Below are 27,460 nucleotides of genomic sequence, written 5' to 3'. Positions count from 1 at the left end.
CAAATAGAAGGCAGGTACAGATCCCCACATAGATGAGAGATTAATCTAGTTTACAGAACTTTAATAATTGTGTTTATACATTGAAGTATAAGTTGGATTATTTAGATTAAAGAAAATAGACAACGTTTAAAATGCAGCAGCCAAATAATTAAGATACTTCTTCCCCTCTCTCTCTCCCACCCATTGCCACACTTAATGACAAGCAACAACTTACTATTTAGGTTTGAGATCAGAAATAATTTACCAGTGGTATAGTCAAACCAATTCAGAACAGTTTTCCTCAAGTGCAATTTCACTAAAGATGGATAGTCAACAGATGCCACAGAACATCCTAACATTCATATTCTCTATGGGTGTCTTCTCCAGCAGAAGTATACTTTTGAAATGACAGTTCAGTTCAGTAATGGAACTAAAACTTATGAAGGAAAAGAACGCTTATGTTCTTTTTATATCCATTAATTGCGCATATGAAGTTTTAAACTATAATTTAACTTATTTCTCCTTGTCTGGTAGAGGAAAAGGAGAAAATACAATAAGGTCGTTGCATGAATCAGCTGATACACATTTTTCAGCCTTGTTCCTCAGAGGAGTGAAGAGAGGGCTGGCATCCAGATTTGGCTGTAGGGCAGAAGAAATACATTTAATACATTGTTAAAATTTAGGTCTCCCCAAATCCCACCAAGCTCTTTTATTCTGGCTGAGTTTTTGGATGGAAGTTATTTGCTGCCAGGTTTCAAGGCAATTTAAGAGCTCCCCTCCATTCCAGTTTTAATATGAATTCCATAAATGTTTCCTTGAAACACATGAGATGTCTCTAATATATTCCTTGAATTTGGGGGTGGGGTGGGGGTTGGTGTGAAATATAAAATGCCACAACCAGAAATGCATGTCTGTAGCTCTGCTAGAGCTATTGACATCTTGAGAACCCCAATTTTGTTTGTTTGGAAGTGGGAGAAATTAAGCAAAGGAGAGAAAATTGTGAAGTCCTTGGTGTTCTCTGAGCCTTGTTGTTTTCTTGCAGATGTTTCATTGCCAGACTAGGCAACATCTTCAGTGTCGTACTGAAGATGTTGCCTAGTCTGGCAATGAAATGTCTGCAAGAAAACAACAAGGCTCAGAGAGCACCAAGGACCCCACAGTTCAACCCTGAGCTACAAATATTCACTTTGATTGGAGAGAAAATTGCTTGACCTCATTGATGCAGAAAACTGAGACAAAGGAAAATAGAACTTCTCACAAAACTTCAGGCAAGGCTTTTAATACCCCACCCCCAACAAAAAATGGGCTGTTGGAATCTTTCCACCAACCTGGAATTGTAATGGAACTCAGCCACCCAACACTTGCCCTCTTTGCCCATATTTTCATACTGAAAACCTACATAATTACCAAACTCATACTTTGAAGGTAGGCCATGTTAAGCAAAAATCATTTATCTGCTCAGTATGGAACGGTGATTCCAACAATAATCAGTTTCCTTCATATTTAAAGTTCTGGATTTCTCTTAATTTGGCACATAATACAACCCAACCCCATTTCACTCAAATTGGGTCCAGTGTCAAAAGGATGAAACACTTTTTAAAAAGCTACTTTCCACACTATGCACTTACTACATAACTGGAGAGCAGAAAAGCCTCTTGAAACGCCTTACTTAATAGTGTTAACTTATGGAACATTACTAAAAGCCCTCAAACCAGCCTAACAAGTTGTGCAGTAAGCAGCCTAACGGAGGTAAAGAAAGAATCCTCCTATCTGAAGTGTATCTGAGTTCCTTTGGACAAATATGTATTTTTCTTTCAGGATATTGTTACGGTATAACAGTTGCTTCTATCAGACATTTAAAAAATCATCTTTAGTAGCTCAAAACTTTAAAAGGTTTTCTCCTGGCAGATGTTCTTCACACTTAAGGACTCACTATGACAGTTGCTGTTATATTATGAACTTGTGCACTCATCTCTGACCTCGAGCTGGCCTAGCAGCGAGGATTCTGCCAGTACTGCTTTGTGACCAATACTCCATAGTGGAATGATGATGATGATGATGATGATGATACTAATCATCACGATCCTAGTACAGTTTTGTCCCAAATGGAGCTGTCTAAATGTGTGCTCATAACCATGTTGTTTGAGGATGATGAGAGCCGTAATCCAAGAGGAGATGGAGGGTACCAAATCAGAGAAGGTGGTATGAGAATTGTTGCTCAATGTGGCTCCAGCTAACTTTCTGTGTCCCTTTTCTCCAGATTTAGAATGTAAGTTTTTCTGGGGCAGGGCCCCAGTCTCTTTTGGTAATGAAACTGTCACATTTCATATGCACAGACAGACAATAAATTGATGGCGCTGCAAGAAAGGGATAAGACTAGGTAAGACTAGCTAGACCATTTCCTATGAAGATGCTTTATGTGCTCTGTTTATGGTGCACCGTCATCTTCAGTAAGCAGTTAGTTTTGGAGCTGGTAAATTCTGGTGATGCATCATAATTGTTACAATAAAAACAAGTATTTAACCTAAACTGATCTCAGGCATTTTTTTTTAATTATGGAAAGTCAAGGGGTAACCAGAATAAGGACTGCCCCAAAATTCTGCCCTTTGGTGTCACACATGTGACATAACATAACTCCCAACAATTGTATGAATCACATGAATCTGCGTATATTGAGACTATGTCATATAAATAGGCTTCTATATGAGCTGGAATTTTGACAGTGCAAAGTTTCTACTTGCACGGATGCCTCCTCATACATACAATGTCTTTATGAAACCCTTATCCATACAGATGTTCACATCACAGGCATGGATGCCTGGGGGAGACTCACATATGTGTGGGTTATTCAGTGATGCACTATCTCCATTATAATTTTGTAAATTTTAAATAACATCTAATGGTGCTTCAACTGACTTCAAGCAAACATACCAGGTGATCAAGGATCCCATCATCACAGGAGAAATTGAGAAGACAGCCTGGAAAATAAAATCTAATTTTCAGAGAAGTACTTTAAAAATGCCTACTAAGTTATGCATAGATATTAATTATATTATCTGGAAGCTTCCAATTGAAACAAATGTTGCTTATGCAGACAACATTCTGAGTGGGCTGTACCTAGTACTGCTTTAACCTTATATATCTTTGTAACAAATGATGAAGAACCATGAATGACAAAGTTTGAGATGGGTCAGCTCCCAAAATATCCAGTGGCTAATCTACAGTGGCAATAGCAGCAGCAGCAGGTGAGTTTACAATGAATGGCAATATAGTTGTAATCCTCCTCTTCCTCCTGATTCTATACACATTAATTTAAAAGTGATCTATACCGATTGCATTGGGGACATAACTTACATAAAGGCATGCCCAAATTGCAGCCAACAGTTTTTATCAGCAGCCTGAAGCAAAATAACTTAGACATCTATGACACAAGACACAGCTCTGGGAATTTGATTCCCAAATAATTCTTACATGATCTCAGATTATAAGATCATCCAAAGAAGTTCTTTTTACCACTTATCACAAGAAAATCCACCGACTTTACTTACGTTCTGGAGTATGCCGTACTTCATCCCAATCACAAGTTTCTGCAGCCTGAGAATGCCCTGTAGGACTGAGAAGACCCTGTTTGGCCTCATCTGCAGTGGTCTGTTCCATCTCATCTCCAGTTTCTGAAACTTCATTTTTAAATTGGTAACTAGCAGAATCTAAAACATCCATGTCACTTGAGAATGAGTGCCTGTCACCGCTGGCTGTTTGTGCATCCTGGATTCAGAAGCAAAGATAAAAGTTCAAGGAGCACAAAGATGGGTCATTCTTTGCAATACAGAAAAGCGACAGACAAGATCTCTTTAAACCACTGACGGGCATTTATGCAAGGGCATAAACTGGCCCTTGTATTTTCATCTAGTTCAATGATTCAACCAAGGTTAAAAAAGGAATTAGCTCACAGTTTCACTTCCATTTCATATCATCCCTGATCGGCACCCATCCAGACTCTACACAAAAAAACAAGACAACCACCATTTTCCAGGGTGCTATTTCTGTAGAGAGTGAGCAGAATGGCCTTGACAGAAATGTGCAAGAACTGTTGTGCAGGCAAAAAGGGCTGAAACATTCATTAAGCCCTGAGAAACCAGATAATATTTAGAAGCAGCTCAGATGGACACCTCGCTGACTCACTGGAGTATACCAAGGGGAGGATGGGCAACACAACCAGACTTGCAAGATTCTGTTACTGTAGCCAGTCTCAATGAAAACAGTTATAGTCTTCAGGTGGAGTGGATTTCCTGGTCTGGACTCCCTAGTGGGGCTGACATGTTTCCACTGCCAGCAACTTCTGCAGTCCCACTTTCTGAAGCAACAGAAAACAAATCTGTGACATCCTGATATTAAAGAAAGGCATGTTAAAAGATGGTAACACTTACAGTTGCTATTTCTGCCATGTCTGTTATAGCACACAGTTCTTCTGTTGCTCCAGTGCCGCTGGAGATAACGAAAAAGCACACAGATGTGCAAATTTGAAACTCTATCGCTTCCCAGTTTTTAAAAGCTTTTAGCTTGCAAATGCTGCATGCATACAAACATCATAGCATAAAAACAATTGTGCTCTCTAATTAGTCAAGCATTCTATTCCCAGTGTGCCCACCAGAGATCAACGGGAAGCCTACAAGCAGGACACGACAATAATAGTACATTCCCATTCATTTTCCCCAGCTGCTGGCATCCGGAGGATTGCAGGAAATAACATATTAACCATCATGACCGGGAACAGCCCCATATCCATTTGAGAGGAACGTGAACTGATTTACAGAGGCATACCAAACTGCAAGGCATTGGAAGAAAAATGACAAAACTTAAGTTTCGAGTGTGAATTAATACAAAGATAGAATTAACAGTTCTTCTACAATGAAGAGCAATTTCTCACATTTGCAAGAATGAACCCACTCTCACCATCCCATGCTATTTTATTCAGCATAGGAAAAGCTGATAATATCAGCCATGTGATTTATTAATAAAAATTAGGTTTAACATCATTGCTGGAAGGATTAGAAATCTGAAACAAGAAGATGATTTTAAACCCTTCAGCCATTAGGCATCATCATCAGAAAAATTACACTCACTGCTTCCAGGACAATTTAAATCTACACTATATTTTCTGATGCGTGATGGAGGAATTAAGAATTTACTATGGAGTACTACGATGCAGGAGAGCAGGAGATGCAGTTTGGTGTAGTGGTTAAGGCACCAGGGCTAGAAACCAGGAGACTGTGAGTTCTAGTCCTGCCTTAGGCACAAAGCCAGCTGGGCGACCTTGGGCCAGTCACTCTCTCTCAGCCCTAGGAAGGAGGCAATGGCAAACCACTTCTGAGAAACCTTGCCAAGAAAACTGCAGGGACCTGTCTAGGCAGTCTTCAAGAATTGGACATGATTGAACAGAAAAAAACAACAACTATGATGCAAAAAGAGGCAGTGCTGCTTCTGGCTTGAAAGAAGAAAATGCCATTTGCTCAAAAGCCCCAGCAAGCTTGTGGTGTGAAAGTGAAATGGAGCCCTTCTAAAGGCAGAATTATCCTGCGTAATATGCAAGAATTGTTCTGTACATTTGAACACTTAAGAAATATTTTGCTGTGGAAAACACAAGTTTGATCTTTCATTTGACCCAGAAGTGATTATTCTGCTGTGAGACCCCCCTGGATTTCCCCAACAGGGCTGTTATTTCTACACCAGCCAAAACAAAGGGTTCATCTAGCTGCATACCTTTGTTCAGACGCAGAACCAAGGCAGTCAGTTCCAGCAGGATTTGAGAATGCCTTCGGATCTGGAAAAGGAGAAATGGCTTTGGACGTACTTGGTGTGCCTCGTCTTAAAACACAGAGCTCCGCACAACTCTGAAGCAAAGCTTTATTGGCAGACCTTGGGGCCGTCCGCTGGGAAATCCTGCTGGTTGATTTAGGAGTCCAGCCTGTAGGCAGTGGATGAGGGATGCAATTGAATATTGTATTAATATGTTACCCATGTTAAATTTTGAATTATTAATATGTAGCTCTGTGCCCCCAAATTTGCAGAAGACTGGGGGGGGGGCAGAATGCTTGAAGCATGAAATACACACACACACACAGAGTACACACACACACACACACACAGTATACACACACACACACACACACACACACACACACAGACTGTAGATATAGATATATATAAAAATAAAAGGACTGAAACAAGCCATCCCCACAGTTAGTTTTCCTCACACACGTTATATTGAGACAATCTGGCAAGTTTTAAAAGGGGATTTGACTAACAATAAGGCATGCTGCAGATGTCCACCTCAGCTTTCCTCACAACTTTGAGGCAGGTTAAATTGAGAGTGCCTGACTTTCCCACATGAGCTTCATGGCTGAGTGAGGATTTCAACCTGGGTCTCCTGGGTGTAGCCAGACATACCCTAACGCAGTGTTTCTCGACCGTGGCAACTTTAAGATGTGTGGACTTCAGCATGGCTGGCTGGGGAATTTTCGGAGTTGAAGTCCACACATCTTAAAGTTGCCACGGTTGAGAAACACTGCCCTAATGCAAGGGGCCAAAATGCCTCACTTGAATTTTGACTAGTGTGCTGGAAGCCTTCCCGGAGCAGGAGCTTCTCAGTGAAAAGTCTCCATTTGTAAGTATCCCTCCCTTGGGAAGCTCAATTTTCTCAACAGAGTCTCTCACATGTTCTACCTAAGGTTAGAAAATTATTTACAATCTATGTGTGCTTGTATGCATATTCCATAAACCAAGAGTATACAATGAGAAACCAAAGGGAGAAAGAGGCAGCTCCCTGGGAAACTGTTTTGCAATAAAACAGCCTTTTCCCCATTTACATTCCTTATTTCAGCTTTGATTATTAGCCACTGACTGCTCTAAGGCACACTACTTTCTGGCTGCGGTTCACTGAAGGCCCAATGGATCCCATCACCTTGGGGATGGACAGTTCCATCCACCCAGGCTTTTGGAGTGGGTGGCCAAAATAAAATAAAATAATAAAATATAAAAAATTAATATAAATATAAATAAATGTATTTTATGTGGGGATGCCTTTGAAGATTACTTGATAGCTACGAATGGCATAAAATGTAGCAGCCTACATACTGTTGGATGAGAACCACCATAATCACGTAACACTGTTATTGTGGGCACTGCACTGGTTGTCAATAGGGCTTTCAGTACAATCAGAGTGTTGCTACCTATGGAGTTCTACCTGTCTGGTCACCAGCTGCTTACCACAACTAGAGCCAGACTATCCAGTTTGTACGTACTGAGTGGAGGTGCTAAAGATTCCCAACCCCAGGTGAGCTTCAGGGAAGGTGGACTAGGAGGCAATATTTCTTAGTCTTTATGGAATAACTTGCCCTCAGAGACCTGGGTGGCATCTTCCTTGATGATCTTTAGAAAAGCAGTGAAAGAAAACTATTTCAGAGAGCTTTTGATCTTTAACGCTGCTGGAACTTGAACAATGAGGGAAAATGGATTGTTTTGATGTTTTCTGGATATTTTGTAAACCACCAAGAATTCATGAAGAGTCAGCAGGATGTAGCTACTGCAATAAGCATCATAATAATAAATACATTCTTGCACAAGGGCAGTGCTCTGGACTGACCTGGAAAGGGTTTAGCAGGAGATTCAATTTGGAAAAACCCTCCATCAAATATCCGTTCTGCTTCTTTTGGTGTTTCTCGCCCTGAAGCCTCTGCTGCCAACCCTTCTTTTTTCTTGTTCTTCATGGCTGCTTTTACAGCTGCAAGGCGTTTTCTGGCTGCTCTCCTTTCAGCAGACCCCCCTGCTGCTTTGGTTGTCCTTCGGAGGATGGGCTTTTTCTGGAAATCAAAGGATAATCTTGGAAACACAGCCTTCAGAAACACAGAGCACAGGGAATACAATCAGACCTCTCTAGAGATCCTGCCTATGTCATACAGACACTGCTCCTTCACTCAGAGAGGAAGAGATAAGACCCAGCTCTAGTGGCTTCTCAGCCATCGGAGTACAATCCTGAGTAGTCTGAGAGAGTGTAGGCATACAATCCAAAGAAAAATAAAAACAAAACCCTATATTGAGTGAGGTTGATTGGGCTTGAGAAGCATTGCTAATAACAAGGCAGCAGGAGAGGACGGTGTCCCAGCTGAACTGTTCAAAATCTTGCAAGATGATGCTGTCAGGATAATGCATGCTATATGCCAGCAAATTTGGAAAACACAAGAATGGCCATCAGATTGGAAAAAAATCAACTTATATTCCCATACCAAAAAAAGGAAACACTAAAGAATGTTCAAACTATCGAACAGTGGCACTCATTTCACATGCCAGTAAGGTAATGCTCAAGATCCTGCAAGGTAGACTTCAGCAATTCATGGAGCGAGAATTGCCAGATGTACAAGCTGGGTTTAGAAAAGGCAGAAGAACTCGGGACCAAATTGCCAATATCTGCTGGATAATGGAAAAAGCCAGGGAGTTTCAGAAAAACATCTATTTCTGTTTTATTGACTATTCTAAAGCCTTTGACTGTGTGGACCATAACAAATTGTGGCAAGTTCTTAGCGGTATGGGGATACCAACTCATCTTGTCTACCTCCTGAGGAATCTGTATAACAACCAAGTGGCAACGGTAAGAACTGACCATGGAACAACAGACTGGTTTAATATTGGGAAAGGAGTACGGCAGGGCTGTATACTCTCACCCAACCTATTCAACTTGTACGCAGAAGACATCATGCGACATGCTGGGCTTGAGGAATCCAAGGCTGGAGTTAAAATCGCTGGAAGAAACATTAACAATCTCAGATATGCAGATGATACCACTTTGATGGCTGAAAGCGAAGAGGAACTGAGGAGCCTTATGATGAAGGTGAAAGAAGGAAGTGCAAAAGCTGGCTTGCAGCTAAACCTGAAAAAAACCAAGATTATGGCAACCAGCTTGATTGATAACTGGCAAATAGAGGGAGAAAATGTAGAGGGAGAAAATGTTAGACTTTGTATTTCTAGGTGCAAAGATTACTGCAGACGCTGACTGCAGCCAGGAAATCAGGAGATGTTTAATTCTTGGGAGGAAAGCAATGACAAATCTCGATAAAATAGTTAAGAGCAGAGACATCACACTGACAACAAAGGTCTGCAGAGTTAAAGCAATGGTGTTCCCCGTAGTAACATATGGCTGCGACAGCTGGACCATAAGGAAGGCTGGGAGAAGGAAGATAGATGCTTTGGAACTGTGGTGTTGGAGGAAAATTCTGAGAGTGCCTTGGACTGCAAGAAGATCAAACCAGTCCATACTCCAGGAAATAAAGCCAGTCTGCTCACTTGAGGGAATGATATTAAAGGCAAAACTGAAATACTTTGGCCACATAATGAGAAGACAGGACACCCTGGAGAAGATGCTGATGCTAGGGAGAGTGGAAGGCAAAAGGAAGAGGGGCCGACCAAGGGCAAGGTGGATAGATGACATTCTAGAGGTGACAAATTTGACTTGGGGGAGCTGGGGGTGTTGACGACCGTCAGAAAGCTCTGGCGTGGGCTGATCCATGAAGTCACAAAGAGTCGGAAGCGACTGAATGAATAAACAACAACAATATTGCTGCTGCTGCTATTCTTATTCTTTGTATGGCCACCCATCTCATCTAAGCAACTCTGGGCAGCTTACAACAGGTAAAAACAATCCAATAAAAACAAGTTAAAAAACCAATATACAAGCAAATAAAAACCACTCATCAATTTAAAACAGAAATCTTTGCTGAGAAGCTTTGCTGGGAAGTGTGCCCTTCCATCCAGATAAATGATAAAGATCAGCCAAGTTGGTTACCAGCATCCTACAATGAGTGGTGGAGAAGAGCCTTACCAGTTTGCTTTCTGGGAAATTCACTTTTTGTGAATAGGGACTTCCATCACTGGATGAATGTGTGACCCAATCCATGATGGGATGCCCAAAGTGTACTCTCAAAATTTCAGATGTGACTACCATTCCAAAAGATTTGTCTATCCCAGGGAATATCTCACCAGAGAAAACAGTATTTCAGGTAGGAAAAAAAAAGTTCTACTGTATTTGGGTTGCCAGGGGCTGTTGTTCTGACATCCGAACTGTGATATGTGAAAGTTAAAATATACTTCCAACAGGACATGTTCTTCTGTCAACCCTCCTCCTGACTATTCAGGCAACTACTGTAGAATTTATTTATTTTATTATTCAAATTTAATTACCACCCATCTCCCCCAATTAATGGTTTATTAATAGGAGTGGAAGAAAACAGTACAGAAAAAAGCAGGTTTCCCCCCCCAAAATAAAAGCATATTACAATTCCAAAGTGTGGAACTGCTTGTCACAATATTTTTAGCCAAACCCTGCTCCTTGACTCACAAAGATGTCCAGTGCCATGCCCTCTAATGATAACCTACGATATGAGACAGCTTCACTCACAGGAAGCATTTAAAGGTCATCTTTCTCAATCTGGACTCCAATACTGATAAATTCAGTATTGAATATTGAATTATATAAAAGACAGATTTCACAGTATTATTCTTAGCAGCTAGCGTAACTCAGGACTGTCAATGCAGGCCAACCAAAACATCAGCCGTGTTCAATATTAGCTTCACAACACTAAGATTCACCGGAAATATCATTTACATGACAGATATTAGGAGCTTGGATCAAAATTCCAAAAATCAATGCAGCTATTTATTTATAAGAAGCAAACTTCTGGTGCTGCTTACAGGAAAATGGGCAATAGAATGCATTAACAGGAAAACCTGAACCAGCCAGGAAGTGAGGTGGCTACAAAAAGGAAAGTTGGAAGAGAAAGAGATGCTTCACTGGCACTTAACTGTCAGCCTGAATATGGATGGTGATGCAATTAATTATCCATCAATGTGCACAATGATTTACCAAGTACAGTAAGAGAGATCTCCACTCCAAAGAATTCAGTACTGAAGAAACGTAATAGAAGAGGCAAAGGGGGCAGGAAAGCAATATATGATAGTTCTGCTTATACATGCTTAGCACGGCTGGGCATGGGCATGTTTGCTGTACCCAGCGTCACCTCCTTAAAGAAGCTGTGCCTTTTTCTGATCTCACATGGTACCAGCAAAATCCCAGGAAAATATGGGTATTTCAGTTAAGGAGGGCGCCACTACTTTAATGTCTGGGACTGCATGGGTATCATGCAAACCCAGGAAAAGGCAAGCTTATTTAAGGAGATATTGACAGATGCAACGAACATGCCCATGCCCCCACAAATCACATTTTCCATTTTGGATCCAAATAGCTGTGCATCCCTGGTGCTTAGACTTGGTTACATGATGAGTTACAGTTGCCAGAAGATGAACGGGTAGCTAAGTTTCTGATCCATAAGAAACTGAACTGTACTTTTTTTGTGCAGTTTCCTGTACCACTCAGGACAGTTCACCTTTGGGAAATAGTCTTGGTAATTACGTGCCATGCAAAATCGCCTCCTACAAGCAGAACTAGCGAAGACCCTCAATACCTTGGCAGGTCTTTGGGGCTGAACATTGTCCACCATTTGCCATCCATTCACCCGAAGTTTCTTCAAGTTCTCAAATTTTTTATTTATGTCTTCTACCTGTTTGAGGAAAAGAAAGGTTGCAGAACAAGACTAAAGTGAACATGTTACAAAAAAATCTGGTTATATTTTAAAAAAAAGATATTAAGCCTTAAAATGCATAGTAAGTTTCCTTAGGAAATACTGAGATGAATGTACATCCCAACAGGAAGAAATCTCAGAAATGCCTTTTTTGCAAGCGCGTACTGAAAACATGAGTTAATTTCCTGTATCAAAGTAGTGGATTGACAATGTATTCCATGCACCCTTATATAAGTTTGCTTTCTTTAGAAATCTCTAAGTTTAGGAATTGTATGTTAAAATATGCCATTGAGATGGAGCCATATAAAGCACATCAGCCTCACCTAGAAATCAAAGATATGACACTTTTGGCCATATCTTACGAATGTTCCACCACACTCCACTGTATCCTGCTGTTTTGTGTGAATGAAAATTTAATATGGATTGCCAAATTTAGCATTTGCTGGAGAACCTTAGCTTTTATTGTAAGGTACGAGTTTCAAGTTTACATGATGGCCAAAACAGGCTTGAGTTTTGTTCGTGGAGATTAGTAAACTCTCAGAAGCCAAGAGACATGCACGTTCAAGCTGAAAAATGTAATTTCCTCATGATGTATTTTCTACAAGTTGTATTTTTTCCCCAGTTTAGGGTAATTCTTCTAATTTACGTTTTTAATCAGCTGCAGAATCTGAATTATCAGGCGAGGATTAATTTGTTTACTGTTGACCAAGCAGAGGCCTGGCCATTATGTAAAGGTAAAAGACAAAGAAGGCTCAGCTGAATGCAAACAGGAGCTTCACAGCTAAAAATTCTTACTTGAAAGTTCACCATATCCCAGAATCCATCCAGATCTGCACACATCGTCTCTTTCTCTCCACGTCTGAATTCACAGTTATCTATCAGCCCTTCAAACTGTTTGAATCTCTCTGCCATCAACAGTCTGGTTTGCCCGATGGTTGTGCGGACAAGATCTTTTGCTGGAAAAATAGCAATATTTTGTTGCATACAGTATACAAATTAAAACTGCAGATACAGATATAGATATATAAAGGTAGGTCGTGATTTGTGCGAATTCAAATAATATGATATTCAATTTAGGGCGAATTGTAAATTGATTCTAGGTCAAGTTTAATGTGGCCCAAAATTGAGTTAATGCAAGGCTAGCCCATGTGCAATTGAGGCTAGTGCATGTGCAGTTGCAGTTTTAGATGCTGCTAATCATTGTGCAAAGTGCAGCAAAGGAAGATTCTGTCAGAGGAAAAGGTAATTTGTAAGTAAAGGAGTTCACTCTCAAGGAATGTGAAATCTTTTGAGTTGCAGGAGTTGTGAAGCAAAATATTATGGAACCTGACCCTAACCTCGATCGAAGCATGCAAAGGTGTGGATAAAGCACGCTGAGTCAACCAGCATATGTAAGAAGATTTAAAGAGAAAACAGTTCAGTCTACACTGCTAAAATAAACATAAAGGTGTATTTGTCAGTGTAAGTTTATCTTTAAGAATGTATAGAATTTGTTTTTATTTTGCCTTCTATAACTACTTCGTGACTTTGTTGACCATAAATTTAAATAAGTATATTCTTTTTATCCTTTACTGTAATATTTCCTTAATATACATATAAAAAATTATGTTTAAAATTTTTCATTGCCTATTTCCATTAAGCTGGAACCAAATACCATGTTTTCCATAGAAATATCGAATTCGAATAATGCAACCATTTTGTGGGATTCATTAACCGCACTAATCGAGACCTACCTATACAGATAGAGATATGGGGCTTATCAGAGTCACAGTCAGACCCAGGTGGCTGTTTATTTCCGACAATAATTTCACAAAACCTCTCTGCATTTTGCCTCTTACCCTCCTCTGGAATATCCATTTCAATAGTTTCATCCCATTCAAGACAAAACGATGCCAGCCTCTCTGTCTCAGATCGAAGAATGTTTCTGTTAAAAAAAAAAAAAGCAGATTCAGACATATAATTTCTCATTATTTCAATTAATGACCCAGCTTTCTACTCATAAGACACTCAAAGGAGCTAACAGTGTAAAACTAAATATGGTAGCTTCAAGACCAATAATAGCAATTAAAATTATTATTAATCTAAGTAAAAAACACAACACATTATATTACACAGAGTTATCGCTATCAAGTACTGGCTAAGGATGGACACATTACAGTTCTTTCGGCTGAGGATTACACCCCACTTCTGCTGCTTCTTTTCCTACTCCGACCTTGTTCAAAACAAAGACTGGCAGAACGTGCTGATTCAGTTTTATGCGTGTAGTATCTTTAAGATTAGGTACCCTGTTTGCAATTCAAAAACATCAGTGCATATAGTAGCAGCATGGGAAGTATAGTCCAAATTACAGGAATGGATTCTAGGCTATGCAGTACTGAGTAGGCCCTTTTTGCCAGCCATTTTACTTCACTGCTGCTGATTCAAGGGAGGGAACAGATAGTAGGGAAAATGTTATTCCTATCATTCTGTTCACGCTCTACTTAGGCAGTCCACTTAAGTGCTGGTGCAGGGCTGGTATATATCTTTCCGAAACAAACGTGCTTGGAAAGATATAGGCCTTGGTGCACTACAGCAAACTTATAAGAAGGTATAATCTCATTTTAACTCCAAACAATTACATTAGCTGGTAAATGTATCCCTAAAGCAGGTAAAATGGATTTGGACACCATTTCTACTCCCCAGTACTCATGGTCAGCAAATCTTTTGCTTATTTTAGTACAGAGGTGAGTCTCTTTGGGGAAGAGATTTTAACAAGCATCCCTATTAGTCAGGAAGTTTATTAATTTAGGCCTCTTTGATCTTGTCTACAAACCTGAAATAGGACACGTCATGCTGGAGCTTTGTTGTTGACTCCAATATTTCAGTCACTGGTGGGTCTGGTTGCTGCATACTGCTCTTACTTTCAAAGGCAACATTATCCCCCATCTCATTAGGCCCACATTCTGGAAAAAAGAAAATTATTTTAGAAAGCAAATTGCAAAATCTGCATAAAATATAGGAAGAATGTAAACTGCGGCAAAACAGGCCATAGCTGCTGTTTCAGTAATTATCAATTAAATTTAAACCATCATATTGGCCAAAACACCAGTTTGCTGTACGTTTAAAGTTCCAATTAAAGTTGACTAAAAGCTATCTTTTCACCTTCCTCTTCTTTTACAGTAATGCAAGGGGAAGGGAGGGGGTAACCTGTTACCCCAGGGCTGCTTACGGTCTCTGAACTTTTTTGTTTTTTGTGGCCCTGGAACCTGACCATCTCATTGCCAAATTTTAATATCCTGTCATTTTGAAGCAGTAAATACAGACATTTACAACATTTTAGGCTTAATGCAGTCAAGTAAGATAGATAGATAAGGAAGTTAAATAAGTAAGAAATAAAAAACAAGCTGCCCAATGAAAAACTGAATGCTGTCCATTTGGCTAATTGCAGTCATATTGCATCATCATCATCCCATCCACAGGGATCCCTCAAAAGGTCAATGGGTTTGGATAAAAGCAAACAAACAAACAACCCAACCCTGATGCATTGCCACAGGATCTGAATTAAGGATGTGCCAACAGAGTGCTTCAGATTGAGCATGAGCATGCTGTCAGTGCTCAACCCCAAAACAAATTTTCCTCAAAGATTTCAGGGAATGATGCAATTTCATTAAGGAGGTGTCAACAGATATAGAATGTTCAGCCATACCCATTCCAAAGTACCTCTTCAGTTTCAGATCTGAAGTGTAGCACATCCCTGCCTGTTAGGTGTGCTGGCACTACAAACCAAAGACTGAGGTGGAGGAAAAGGCATCCTGCCTAAAAGCAAATGTGTATTCACAATGGGACTTCTTGCTTCTTTTTAAGTTTTTATCTCTTAGCACCCATAGAGCAGAAGCTTTCTTAGATATACCTCCTTTAACTTCTTCCAATAAATCCAGGGCATATTGGTGTCCTTCAGTGGCTTCCTTTGTCATTTCTGGGTTAGGGGACAACTGTGGATCATAATCTTGTGCTTCTTCTTTGTAGACTTCACTAATAATAATAACAAATATATCATTTGACAAGATATGCATATGAATGGGCTCAATAAGGGTCTACTGCTGGGAAAGGTGGAAGGAAAGAGAAGATGATGACCAGCAGCAAGGTGGATGGACTCAGTTACTGTCATGAGTAAGGACAGTTACAGTGGCAATGAGTACACCATTAGGAGACTTCAAAGAACAGATCAGAGATAGATCATCATGGAGAAAGTCTATCTATGTGGTCACAAGGAGTCGAGAATGACTTGATGGCACATAATCAATCAATCAATCAATCAAATCAATATTATATTCCTATCTGTATGCATGCTCAGATTCAAAGTTTGGTCCTTGAAGCTGAGTCTCTGTGTAGCTCTAGTACAGGTATCCTCCCAAAATTATTTTGAATAATTGCGCCACCTGAGAGACCACAATACCCCTTTGATTTGGTATTTCCATTCAAAAGACTTCCTGGTCCTCATAATTTCAGAGTGCTCTAAACAGAAAACCACGGTACGTAGCTAGGAGCAACTAGGTCATACATAGAGCTGAGGCATTTTAAGAGGAGATCAGCTACAACAGGGGTAAGAAGGACTAGAAATTAGCAAGTGAGGGAATGGGAATAATTATCTTCCTTTGCTGTTTCCTAAGTCAGTTTGACTCTGAGGCAGCATCAAGAAAGGGGAGAAAATAAACATAGCTTGAACAGATTCATAAGATGCTTTATAAGAAAGTCTGAAGCATGAGATCCTTACTTGGTTGCTTCTGAAGGGCTCCAGGAAAGATCAGGTGATAAGAACACATTTGCCCTGGAAGGAGTCATTGGTTTCACCTTATAGGTGGTCAAGCCTTCGGGGGGTTTAAAGACAAAATTCTGAGGGGCAAATGAAGGGTTTCTCTTGGGGGGTGCCGGCATGTTTTCTTTTTCAAGGAAGGCCTGATTCTGTTCACTGCTTGCAGGTTGGAGCTTCACCTCTTCTTCCTCTTGTCCCACTAGAATATCTTGATTCGTATTGTGCACTACCTGCTAAAACACACAGTGATTTCTTTTTCAATTTAAACACACACACACAGCTTTTCTAGAAAATATTAGTAGGTAAGATACCAGTTTCATTTGTCTCTAGGTGATATCTAAGAATTCGATGGATTCTAAAGCTACCAACAAAAAACACAAGCAATCGGGGAATATTTCCATCAGCCTGATTTGCCTGAATATACACTTGCACTCAACTGAGTTGAATCAGCAAGACTTCACTATTTCAGTTTAGGCAAGCCACAGTCATTGATTTCAGAACTGCCAATTGGGGATAATAGTAGCATACCATTTATGGCATGATACACCATAGGTTAAAAAGGAAATAAAATTATACTATGAAAAAATAAACTTACTGCTGTCTCTTTCTTCATTATCTCTTTCTGCTGCTTTCCTTTAACTGTAACTCTTTTCTGTGGCAGATTAACTAAAACAGAACAGATTGAGCATCATTCCCAAAGTGTTTCACCACAGGGAACTCAACGGCAACAACAAAAAAGCAATGGAAGATCACCTGAAATTATATCGGGTTGTGATGCTTGTGGTATTTTGGACTTAGCTGCCACTGCTGCTCTTGTCATTCTTCCATGCGTGGTTCTTGAGATGGCAGACTGCACCTCTGAAAGAAGGTGGGAGAAAGCTGTGCAATCACAAAACCTTCCATGTTCTGTGTAGAAGGCAGGGATAGACACCTTTTGTTGCAGGACAAAAATTAAATGAACTTGGTTGGACCAACCATACTATTGGGCAGGGCTCAGATTTTCTAGTTGTTCTGGTACTAAATCTACTTTAGAGCTTACACTATAGTTTTCCTGTATTTCCTGATCCACAGTGATGTGAAACTGCCTCACTGACTTCTGGCTATTGCATCACCAAAATTCACTAGAGCCATTGGAGCAGGCTCCCAGGGCTGCAAGAAAGAATTCATACCTCGGCTCTCTCTTTTGGAAGGTTTGTCTATGTAGATCTGCTTCTGCTCATGCTGAGATATCTGCAGACTGCAGCCCTTGCTGGCATAGCTAGACGCAATCTAAAGAAATATAAATTTAAAGACACACTCTTTTTTATGAGAAAGCAAACGCACTTAATTATTAATTTAATCCCAGAGTCTATAAGCAAACATTGGCTAGCCCTGTATTCCATCAATGATCCGAGTCTTTGATCCAGCCTTTGTAAATCTCTGTTTAATCACCTGGAGCTTGCCTTAAATCAAACAGCAAGCATTAAAGATATTGCTTCGATAAATTCTATATGAAAGTGATAGCCTTTGCACCTTTCTGCTTAAAACTATACCAACAATGGCACTTAAAATCTTGGGCACATAAAATCTAGTAGTGTTTTAAATCAAAATAATTATTCGAAAATTAATACGTAAGATCTAGAATTCAAGAGAATTGTGCACCTAGTTCCATGTACTAGAAAAGAGAGAGATAGAAGGAACATGAAGCATGTGTTTGTTGACCAGCACTCTCTCCCCTCCTTCATGTTGTAAAACAAATAGCTATGATTAAGAGTTTTCATCACATTTTCTGATATGGCATGAGCCTTCACAAAACCCTCTGGGCATGTCTCTAGATGTTACACAGCCCACTTGAAAGGGAGAATACACTAATGAGGATTTTAAGTTTGTTTTGGATTCTTGGATTTGTCTTTTTTAATCAAAGACACTTTGAAAAACTATTTAATGAACTTAAGAGCATCAAGAAGTTGGAGAAATAGATCTCCTTGCCAACCCCACACCCCAATCATTGTCTGGATTATAGACAGAACAAATCAATTTACATAGTATATTAGTAGTCTAATTCTTCATGGCATAGATCAGAAAGCACAGAACCCCCATCCCCTAGTTTTTGGCTAAAAAATCATTTATTGATCCATCAATGTTTATCTTCTAATATGAACAAAACTGAAGTAGGATAGGTTTAATTTTGGGTGTTGCGATACACCATAAATCACCTAGTTACTAAAATTTCACGTACAAACCAAAACTATCCACCCTGATTTAACTGCCACAAACACAATAGCACATTTTTGTAGTTAACATGCAAATAGTATGTGATCAAAAACAAACATGTAAGACAAACCACTGAGAGCTGTGGTCTCCTTGGTTCTGGCAATTGTTTTTTTGACTTTGACCTTGTTATTCGCATTACAGCTGGAGCTTCCTAGGAACAATCCAGAAATAAGAATGAGCAAAATTCCAATCTTTATATTATATGTACAACTTTTAGCAAGAAGCATTTTGGGAATAATCTGAAAGCAGTTAGGAATTCTCATGTGACTTTAAAAAAAGTCTTATTTTGCTCCTGGTTATTTATTTTCTTAATCACTGCTGCTTGACTGCCTACTGATATTTTAATATGTGGCTTTCAGGAGTTCTCCAAAAGCAATTTATAAAAATGTTCAAACTAAAACAACAACATATTTTTTAAAAAGTAAAGTCAGTAAAAAGGATTGCTGGAGGGTAGGTTTAAAACATATGCAGTTAAATCATTCATGTAACTAGGTACTTTATCTGGAAATTGAAAAGGCTCTGTGTTCACTTAAACTGCTCAATTGTCTCATCCCAACTGAATTTTACACACCACTGTATAACAATTAATGTCTGCCTTTCATGTTTTTGAGATTAATTTTATTCTATCCTTTCTCCAAAGTATTTAGAGCAGCATATATGACCCCCCTGGCATGCTTCTCATAGAAGTCTCTGTTGTTTGCACATTACTGGCTCAAGATCATGGAATCAGATTCATGGTCAAATGCAAATTTGAATTACATTCCCCCACAGTGGTTTAAATGTAACATATCACACTACAACATGGAAATCTCATCTAACGTTACAGAGTACTATACAATGTAAAGCTAAATAGGATGAGCTGTAAGAATCACTTCACCAAACCATACCTACAGCTGTGAAATACCGTATCCAGAATAAAGCATTTGTGCATCAACTCAATGAAACTTTAGAAACTTCAAATATTTAAAGCAGAGAAGCCACCTAACACAGAACATGCAGACCGTTGCCTTCTAGGTGCACCAAGTATAAAGACTAGTTGGTTAGTCATAGAGAAACTGCTTCTTCCTAGCTTGGTCATGTAGCAGCCTCTCTGGTCAGGAAACCAGAGCAGAATGTCAGGGCCATATTTGCGCTGACGGAATACATTCTATCTATTTGGAGGTGATCTGAAGAAGGCTATTCAAGAGCCATGTATGTGTTTATCTTGTTATTCCTTCACTTGAAGAATTAGAAAATTGGAAGTGAAAACTTACTCATAGCTCCTCTTTTATTTAAATAAGGCAACCTGACAAAGCATCAGTTTAAAGACTTTGCCTTTCCTGGAAGTATTCTGGTGAGCATTATGGCATCCCACATAATAATAAAAACAAAATCATGATCTGGCTATTGTAAATGCACCTTATATTATTATTATTAATTTATTCAAAATTTTGCCACCACCCATCTCCCCCCACAAGAGGGACTCTGGGTGGTTTACAATAAAAACAATCAATTAAAACAGCAATCATATTCATGTAACCTTTCCTTCCATTTTCATACACAAATCTCCTCTCCCTTTGTGATTCACAGAAGCTATTGTTATCCACTAAACTACAGGCAGAAACATACTTCAAATCTAGGTATGGACATACAAACAAGAAATGGAATGGACTGAAGTATCTAAGAAGAGCAGAGAACCTGTGAAGTTCAACTCATGCTTTATCAACCCAACATATGAATTCGCTGTTCAGACAACTCAGTAAAAGAATACAAGATGCATAGGAGCTAAATTTAAGTATCAAGTTGTTCTTACCTTCTCCTTTGATTTGTTCAATACTGGGATCTGTGATGCTTTTAAGAGAAAAGAAGGGACCTCTGGTTTGAATTGTCCACATTTAAAAATGGGCTTATCTCTCTGATCTTTAAGCTTGCGAAGTTCTTTTTCAGCTTTGTAGCGCTGAAGCATTTCCATGCGTTCTTGTTCATGAGTCTTGGCTGCAGCACCTAAAATTTAATATATGTGAGGAGGAAAGTTGAAATCCCACATGAAGTGTGGTATCAAGATTAAAACTTAGCTTGAGTAGCTAGAACACTAGACTCAAATCAAGAAGACTATATTCAAGAGAGGTAAAAACAAAGTCCTGCAATTAGATTCACAAAAACACAGTATATGTATAAGGCAGAAAGACCTAGATTGGCAACAATATATGTGAAAAAGATCTAGCCAATTTAGTTGATTGCAAGACGAACAGGAGCCAATATCTAAAAACCAAGGAAGTCTCAGGCTACTTTATAGCAGTATGACATCCAGAACACAAGAAATAATAGCCCCAGTCTACTTTATGTTGCTCAGGTCAGATGCGAAATCATGTTCTGGGCATCATGTTTTAACAGGAACTCTTAAATGAAGAAAGTTCTCCAGAAGAATGCAAACAAGGTAAGTTTGGTGAGAAACAATAAAGAGCTTGGATACATAGCACAGAGAACAGAAAACTAATCTGAAACAGAAGATATAGCAGATCTCAACTGTTTCAGGGACAATAAAAAGTGGAAAATACAAGACGCAGGCTTCATTCTAAACATTAGAGATATAAAGTAAGAATTGCTTCCAGAGGAAATGGCGCTCCTTTATGAGAAATATTTAAACAACAATCTGTTAAAGATGTTATAACCTTGTAAATTCTGCACTGAATGGTGCAGAAAGCAGAAATCCTTTCCCAATTTACAGCCACGTTAACTTGAAAACATCCCCGAAACTGTAATACAATTTAACCCAAGTGTAGGCTAAAACCGAAAGAGCTATGTACTTATAAAGATAACAGACTAACTTAGTGAATTTAGGAAGGGCAATAAAAATAAAAATAAAGACCCAAAACAAGTCTTGGTTAATACGAAGTCACAAGCTTTTACTTACTTGGCTTTGGCAAGCATCCTTTGCTTCTTTCCTGCAGCTGAGAAAGAGCTTTGTCTTTTGATGGCTGCGTATTCACATCAACTAATCCAAATTGTCTGCCCTTATTAAATTCCTTGTGCCTACTCTCTTTCTGAAGTACAGACTTTCGGCGAACAAGTTTTGTCTTGAGTGTCTCGATGCTCAGATCTTTTTTGTACCGAGTGGCAAAATTTGTAGCCATCTTAATCTAGATATAAAATAAGGGCAAGAAGCATTTTGCATTATAGATCTTTGCTATCTCCTCCAAAATGTCTTCACTGACAAGCAACTTGCTTCTATGCATGTTGGTAAACCATATTGTAACAAGCAGCAGAATCTACCACTGTCACACCCCAACAATGTAACTTCCCTCACAATACATGCTTCATCTCTGATAATTTTAGTTACCTTTTTCTATATACCTCTAAATATCTTTCTGGAGTAAGGCAACCAGAAAAGTACACAATACTCTAAATGCAACTGCATTGTAGATGAATGCCTTATAATACTGGTAGAGGGTGCTTCTTTTTTTCCCAGTTCTTTTCCTAAATTCCCAGAACCAAAACCACTGGAAGCTCAGAGTTGCCAAGTCTGACTGGGGGCAGCTCCCTTAGGCATCTTCCAGAGTCTACCTGGATATGGTGAGCACTGAATCTAGGACTTTCTGCAAAAAAGGCACTGAACATTTTCAAATACTGTACCTATTCTTACATTTAAAAATGGTAAAGGCCCAGGAAAAAAAAATCTAGTAATATACAGTAAGTCACAGAACTGAATGTAAATACTTAAAGCCTCTTTGCTTTCTAACATTTTGTCCGACTGCAAACCAAGATTTTTTTTTCTCAAAAACTGCAAAACAAATGCCTTAAACATCAGAAGAATATAATGGTTGGACTGGACCTACAGCTTATCTAGCATCTTGCCTCTTAGAGCAAAGCAGGAAAGCAATGGTCCCCCACTATAGGTGTTCTACAGCAACTTATGTTCAGTGGTAAACTGCCTATAAACCTGGATTTTCCTTATGGTCTGTGGATAAGGCAATTCTAACTCTCTTAATATAGCTGGGAATTAAAGATCTGCTGGTGAAGCAAGTCTTGTCTTTTGCTATGCTACTGTACTACAAGGAAATATGCTATGCTACTGGGCTACAAGGAAACTTTCCATTAATGGAAGACAATGAAGTACTTCGTGCTGTGCACCAGTTACGCCCTTTCCTGGATCGGGAGGCCCTTTGGACAGTCACTCATGCCCTTGTTATCTCCCACATAGACTATTGCAATGTGCTCTACATGGGGCTACCCTTGAAGAGTATCCGGAAGCTACAGCTGGTCCAGAATACAGTCGCGCAGGCTGTTTTTGATGCCCCTAAAAGGGCGCATGTAACACCGCTGCTGTGTGAGCTGCATTGGGTACCAGTCTGCTTCCGGGTCCAATTCAAGGTGCTGGTTATCACCTTTAAAGGCCTACATGGCATGGGGCCAGGCTACCTGAGGGACTGTCTCATCTCCATTACATCGACCTGTCCCACCTGATCATGCAGAAAGGGCATGTTGCAGACCCTGTTGGTAAGAGAATTCCATTTGGCAGGGTCCAGGAGGCGGGAGTTCTTTGCAGTAGTGCCCGCCCTGTGGAACATGCTACCCCTGCAAGTGAGGTTAGCCCCATTGCTCCTGACCTTCTGGAGGAACCTGAAGACCTGGCTCTGCTGCCTTGCTCGGGGCAGAGAGGGGAGTAGCTCCACATGGGGATGGCTGGTACCTTAGAGTGCTCCTCTCACATATGGACTGTATTAGACCCTCCTGCCACTTGGATTTTATTCCTACTTTTATTTTAATATTTATCTATTAAGGGTAATTATATATTTATATATTGTATTTATATTTTATCCTCACTGTTTTAATTGACTATTTTATTGTAAACTATCCAGAGTTTCTCCGATGGGAGATGGGCGGGAATAAATTTAATAAATAAATAAGTACACCAGCCCCTGGGGGGAGATGGGGCCTGAGATGCAGCACACCCAATTCCTCAGTGATTCCCTACACCTCAGCTGGTGGAACATCCACACCAGTGGCATTAAGAAATACGTTATCTCAACTGGCAGAATGGCATTTACTCTACTCTCTGATGCCCCTCTAGTTTTGGGTTTCTTCCTCATGCATTTGAGAAAGGCTAAAACAAGGCAGCCATCCCAGAATATGCTGAAATGTAACCCCCGACATCTCCAGCTGGCACAACCAAGGCCATTACAGACAGGGTGATGGCAATCACAGTCCAACATATCTGGAGGGCATTGGTGGATCTGATTCGTTTTTTCTTTTTAATCCGTCCAATTGCATCTGACTCTGGGAGACTGCCTGGACAAGTCCCTGCAGTTTTCTTGGCAAGGTTTTTTCAGAAGTGGTTTGCCATTGCCTCCTTCTTAGGGCTGAGAGAGAGGGACTGGCCCAAGGTCACCCAGCTGGCTTTGTGCCCAAGGTGGGACTAGAACTCATGGTCTCTAGCCCTGGTGCCTCAACCATTACACGCAACTGGCTCTCTCTGGTTCATTTTAAATCCACATAAATTTAAACCACAATGAAGTTGGTCTGTTTCTGGTAGCACTGCATGCTCTGTTGTTGTGTTCATAGAGGCTGACCAGCACCTTTATGCTAACAAGACAACGATGAAGAAGAGACATCAAGGCTAACTAAATTAACGTCCGCTTCAGCAGAATTTGAAATTAAAATTTCTGCTTTCAAATACAAAGATCCAGAAGACCTTCAGCCCTCCTCCGCCGATTCCATAACCCCACTCCCACGTCCTTCTACTCCCCCAACCACATAACACCCCACCAAGATCCATGTCCTTTTTTTATAATAACTTTATTAAATTTTGAAACAGATAAGATCTAACAGAAACTAATACAGAAAAATAGATCCACGTAACGCCCAACCCACATCCCTGAGGAACATCGCACCGCCATACCTCACGGCTACACGCAACCTCCGCACCAGTAAGATCCACGCGCGAGCTTGAACAGGTGATCGATCAAGCCAGCTTGGCCGGAGCTCCGATTCAAATTTTCGTTACGGTCTCTGATTGGCCGTTGAGACAAAGAAACTGCATTTTAATTGGCTGTGTTCTTATGCCCTGACGTCAGCCCGCCTATCATCGGAGAGATGTAATTGGAAGACGGTGTGGGTCTTTATTCGGTGTCCTAATGGGGACACCCGTCCTTCAGAGCTCGGATTGGTTGGGAGCGACAGATCTCGATCGTTGCTGTTTCATTGGTTATATTTGTCCTCCTTTCTCCGAGCAGTTGGACGTAAAGGAAGTGAAGGCGGGAAAATCAGTTGCTGCGATACTTGTGTAAAATAGCTTTTATGTTGACAGTATAATGCTAAACAACACAGCGCTATTTTATACTGCAGAGGGAGGTGTCAGTAAGTATTATGGAAAAGTTGCAGCCCATCAGTTTCCCGCTTCCATGACCGGGAAGATTGTTTTAATTTAATTTTAATTCTCACCCCCGCCGTGTTTTCTATTTCTTACACTCTTCTGAGAATTACGATTTGAGATGGTTGATTGCTGGAAGCATACATGCATCCACTTTGTTCTAGTTCTGTTCGATTACTATTAGGGAATCGAAGTATGGGTTTTTATGATTCCTCTTCACAGGAATTTTTTATTATGTAACGTTTATTTTTTTGGCTAATTCTTCCTGTTTTGATCGTGTTTGCGTATTGTGAGCCACTCAGTTGACGATTGGAACAGCATCTAGTGAACAAAATAATCACTCCATCTCCCAGTTGCTTCCTCAAAACAGACTCTAAACTATGAATAATGTTTTTTTTAATATACTGCGTTAAAAGTTCTCGTGTCCAAGCCTTCCTCACCCCACTTTCCACTGGGTTGCTGTTGCTGCTAAGGAAATCCCAAGTCAACCCGGAAGGCGGGTGGTGCGTATCCCATCTTATTCTTTCATAAGTCTATGCTCAGAAAACCCGGGGCGTGTCTAGTGTGCCGGGACCGGAAAAGGAAGTACTGCTTCCTTCTGCCGCGTGGATGCTCGTGTTGCGTTCCAACGATTAGTGCAGGCTCGGGATTTTTATAAGCCGTTTTTTTGTTTTTCTTATTGAAGGAGCAACGAGTAGGTGAGTAAAATCTGATGAGAGGACGTTGCTTTGGGGATTTCCAAAGCCGGGGGAAAAGGAGGGGATGATGCATCCTATGCATGTCTACTCGGAAGTAAGTTGCACTGCCTTTAATGGAGCTCTCTCCCAAAGAAGTGCGCATTGCATTTTAAACTGTGCTTCAGAATCCTCTTAAGTAAGAATTGGGACACGTATTTCCTTCGTTCGCTATAATTTATCGTATCCCTTCTTACCCCGTATAAAATCTCTTAATTTGAATAATTTTTGAATATTTGAACATTTAAATATGTTTCTCCCCTTGAGGCAATCAAAAAGAACAATATGGTGCGCAAACTGAAATTTCATGAGCAGAAGCTTCTCAAGAAGCTAGACTTGGTGAACTGGGAAGCTGCAACAGGCAATCTAGCTGAGCTGCGTGTGCTTCGTCGTTTCCGTATACAACGGAGGGAAGATTACACTCGCTACAATCAGCTGAGTCGGGCTGTTCGAGAACTAGCTCGCCGGATCAGAGACCTGGGTGATGTACCAGAATCAGCAGGTTTCCGTGCTAAGAGCACTTCTGCTCTTCTGGAGAAGCTTTATGCCATGGGTGTGGTGGCCTCTAAGAGCTCTCTTGAGCAATGTGATCGAGTCTCGGCCTCTTCCTTCTGCCGTCGCCGGTTGCCTTGTCTGCTCCTAAAGCTCCGCATGGCACAAAACTTGAAATCTGCTGTGACCTTTGTGGAGCAGGGACATATCCGGGTGGGACCAGAAGTTGTAACAGACCCAGCATTCTTGGTGACCAGGGCCATGGAGGACTTTATTACCTGGACTGATTCCTCTCGCATCCGACAACATGTACTTAACTACAATCAGGAACGGGATGATTTTGACTTGACTTGTTAAAAACAGCCTTCCTTTTATTTGGTTATGCATCTGGGTGGATTATAGGATAACACCTCAAATGTTTAACTCAGTTAAACTCACCTAGCCTCAGGAGATGCTCTGCTAGTAGATTTCTGTCTTTTATTTATGTTTTGCTTGTTTTGTTGTGTTAAATACAGACTGTAAACCAAACACACCCATGTGTGATCAGGTGCCAATATTTATTACTTAGGGTTTCTGCCAGAGAGAAGTGGAGGACAACAATCTCATATGAGCAGCTTGGAAAACAAAATGTACTTGCAAAACATTGTGTGTCCCCTTATATTGACTTCATTCTGGAAGATTAATCAAAGGATTACATCTGACCTCTTCCCAGAAGACAGTATCAAATCTTGTTCCATCTAAAATGCTTTAATTAAAACAGACTTTATTATTCCCTTTTGATCAAGATTTGGATGGCTGCCTACAACAAATCTATGCAACCATTATTTTAAGATTTCTTCTTTCTTGGCATCTCAGCAAGTTTATGTTCTGTTTGTTTCTATAGTAACATGTTCCTTAATAGTGTACAAGCTGTTATGCCAATGCTAAATTGTTGGCTAGAACTTCAGGTTTTGAACTGGTTATTGACTGTTTCTACGTCTTTATGCTATCCACAGCTTCTATTACGATGGAAAGAAATTTACTCTGATTAGGATTTTCATATTGTGTAACACCTCAAAACATTAATTTTGAGTTCAGTTTTGGAGCATAAAGATGTTTAGAATTTTTGTAAATTCTTTTCTCTGTAAAATTCCTCTGATTTTTCTGTAAAATCAAATTTACTTTTAGCTTTGTACAGTTTAAAACAAATCATGTGCTTCCCAAATCCTATTAATAAACTGCAAATTGGAACTAA

General features: G+C 40.0%; 2 protein-coding genes across 4 annotated transcripts; one reads left to right on the top strand and one right to left on the bottom strand.

Annotated features, from left to right (window-relative positions):
* Positions 1 to 46: 46 nt before the first annotated feature.
* DLGAP5 (DLG associated protein 5) lies at positions 47 to 24,649 on the bottom strand. 3 transcript variants are annotated; one of them, XM_063290509.1, is made up of 19 exons: positions 24,530 to 24,649; positions 21,545 to 21,770; positions 20,444 to 20,634; positions 18,722 to 18,802; positions 17,568 to 17,667; positions 17,152 to 17,256; positions 16,994 to 17,064; positions 16,360 to 16,631; positions 15,496 to 15,617; positions 14,419 to 14,548; positions 13,445 to 13,530; positions 12,402 to 12,562; positions 11,490 to 11,585; positions 7,622 to 7,838; positions 5,740 to 5,944; positions 4,403 to 4,464; positions 3,528 to 3,731; positions 2,911 to 2,957; positions 47 to 618 (listed from the first exon to the last, which is right to left on the bottom strand). In XM_063290509.1, the coding sequence occupies exons 2-19, from the start codon at positions 21,762 to 21,764 to the stop codon at positions 493 to 495; spliced, it is 2,496 nt and encodes an 831-aa protein (XP_063146579.1). In that variant the 5' UTR covers positions 21,765 to 21,770; positions 24,530 to 24,649; the 3' UTR covers positions 47 to 492. The 3 variants fall into 3 exon arrangements, with proteins under 3 accessions (XP_063146579.1, XP_063146576.1, XP_063146578.1); XM_063290506.1 differs by having other exon boundaries at positions 3,528 to 3,744; positions 4,407 to 4,464; XM_063290508.1 differs by having other exon boundaries at positions 3,528 to 3,744; positions 4,407 to 4,464; positions 16,360 to 16,628.
* A 1,079-nt stretch (positions 24,650 to 25,728) lies between these two features.
* IMP3 (IMP U3 small nucleolar ribonucleoprotein 3) lies at positions 25,729 to 27,460 on the top strand. The gene has a single exon (XM_063290512.1). The coding sequence runs from the start codon at positions 26,020 to 26,022 to the stop codon at positions 26,581 to 26,583; it is 564 nt and encodes a 187-aa protein (XP_063146582.1). The 5' UTR covers positions 25,729 to 26,019; the 3' UTR covers positions 26,584 to 27,460.

The sequence above is a fragment of the Candoia aspera genome, chromosome 1, assembly GCF_035149785.1.
Source record: "Candoia aspera isolate rCanAsp1 chromosome 1, rCanAsp1.hap2, whole genome shotgun sequence".
In the NCBI taxonomy this organism is placed as follows: Eukaryota; Metazoa; Chordata; class Lepidosauria; order Squamata; family Boidae; genus Candoia; species Candoia aspera.
The sequence above is the reverse complement of the archived record's forward strand: the minus strand, read 5'-3'. Positions and strand labels throughout refer to the sequence as shown.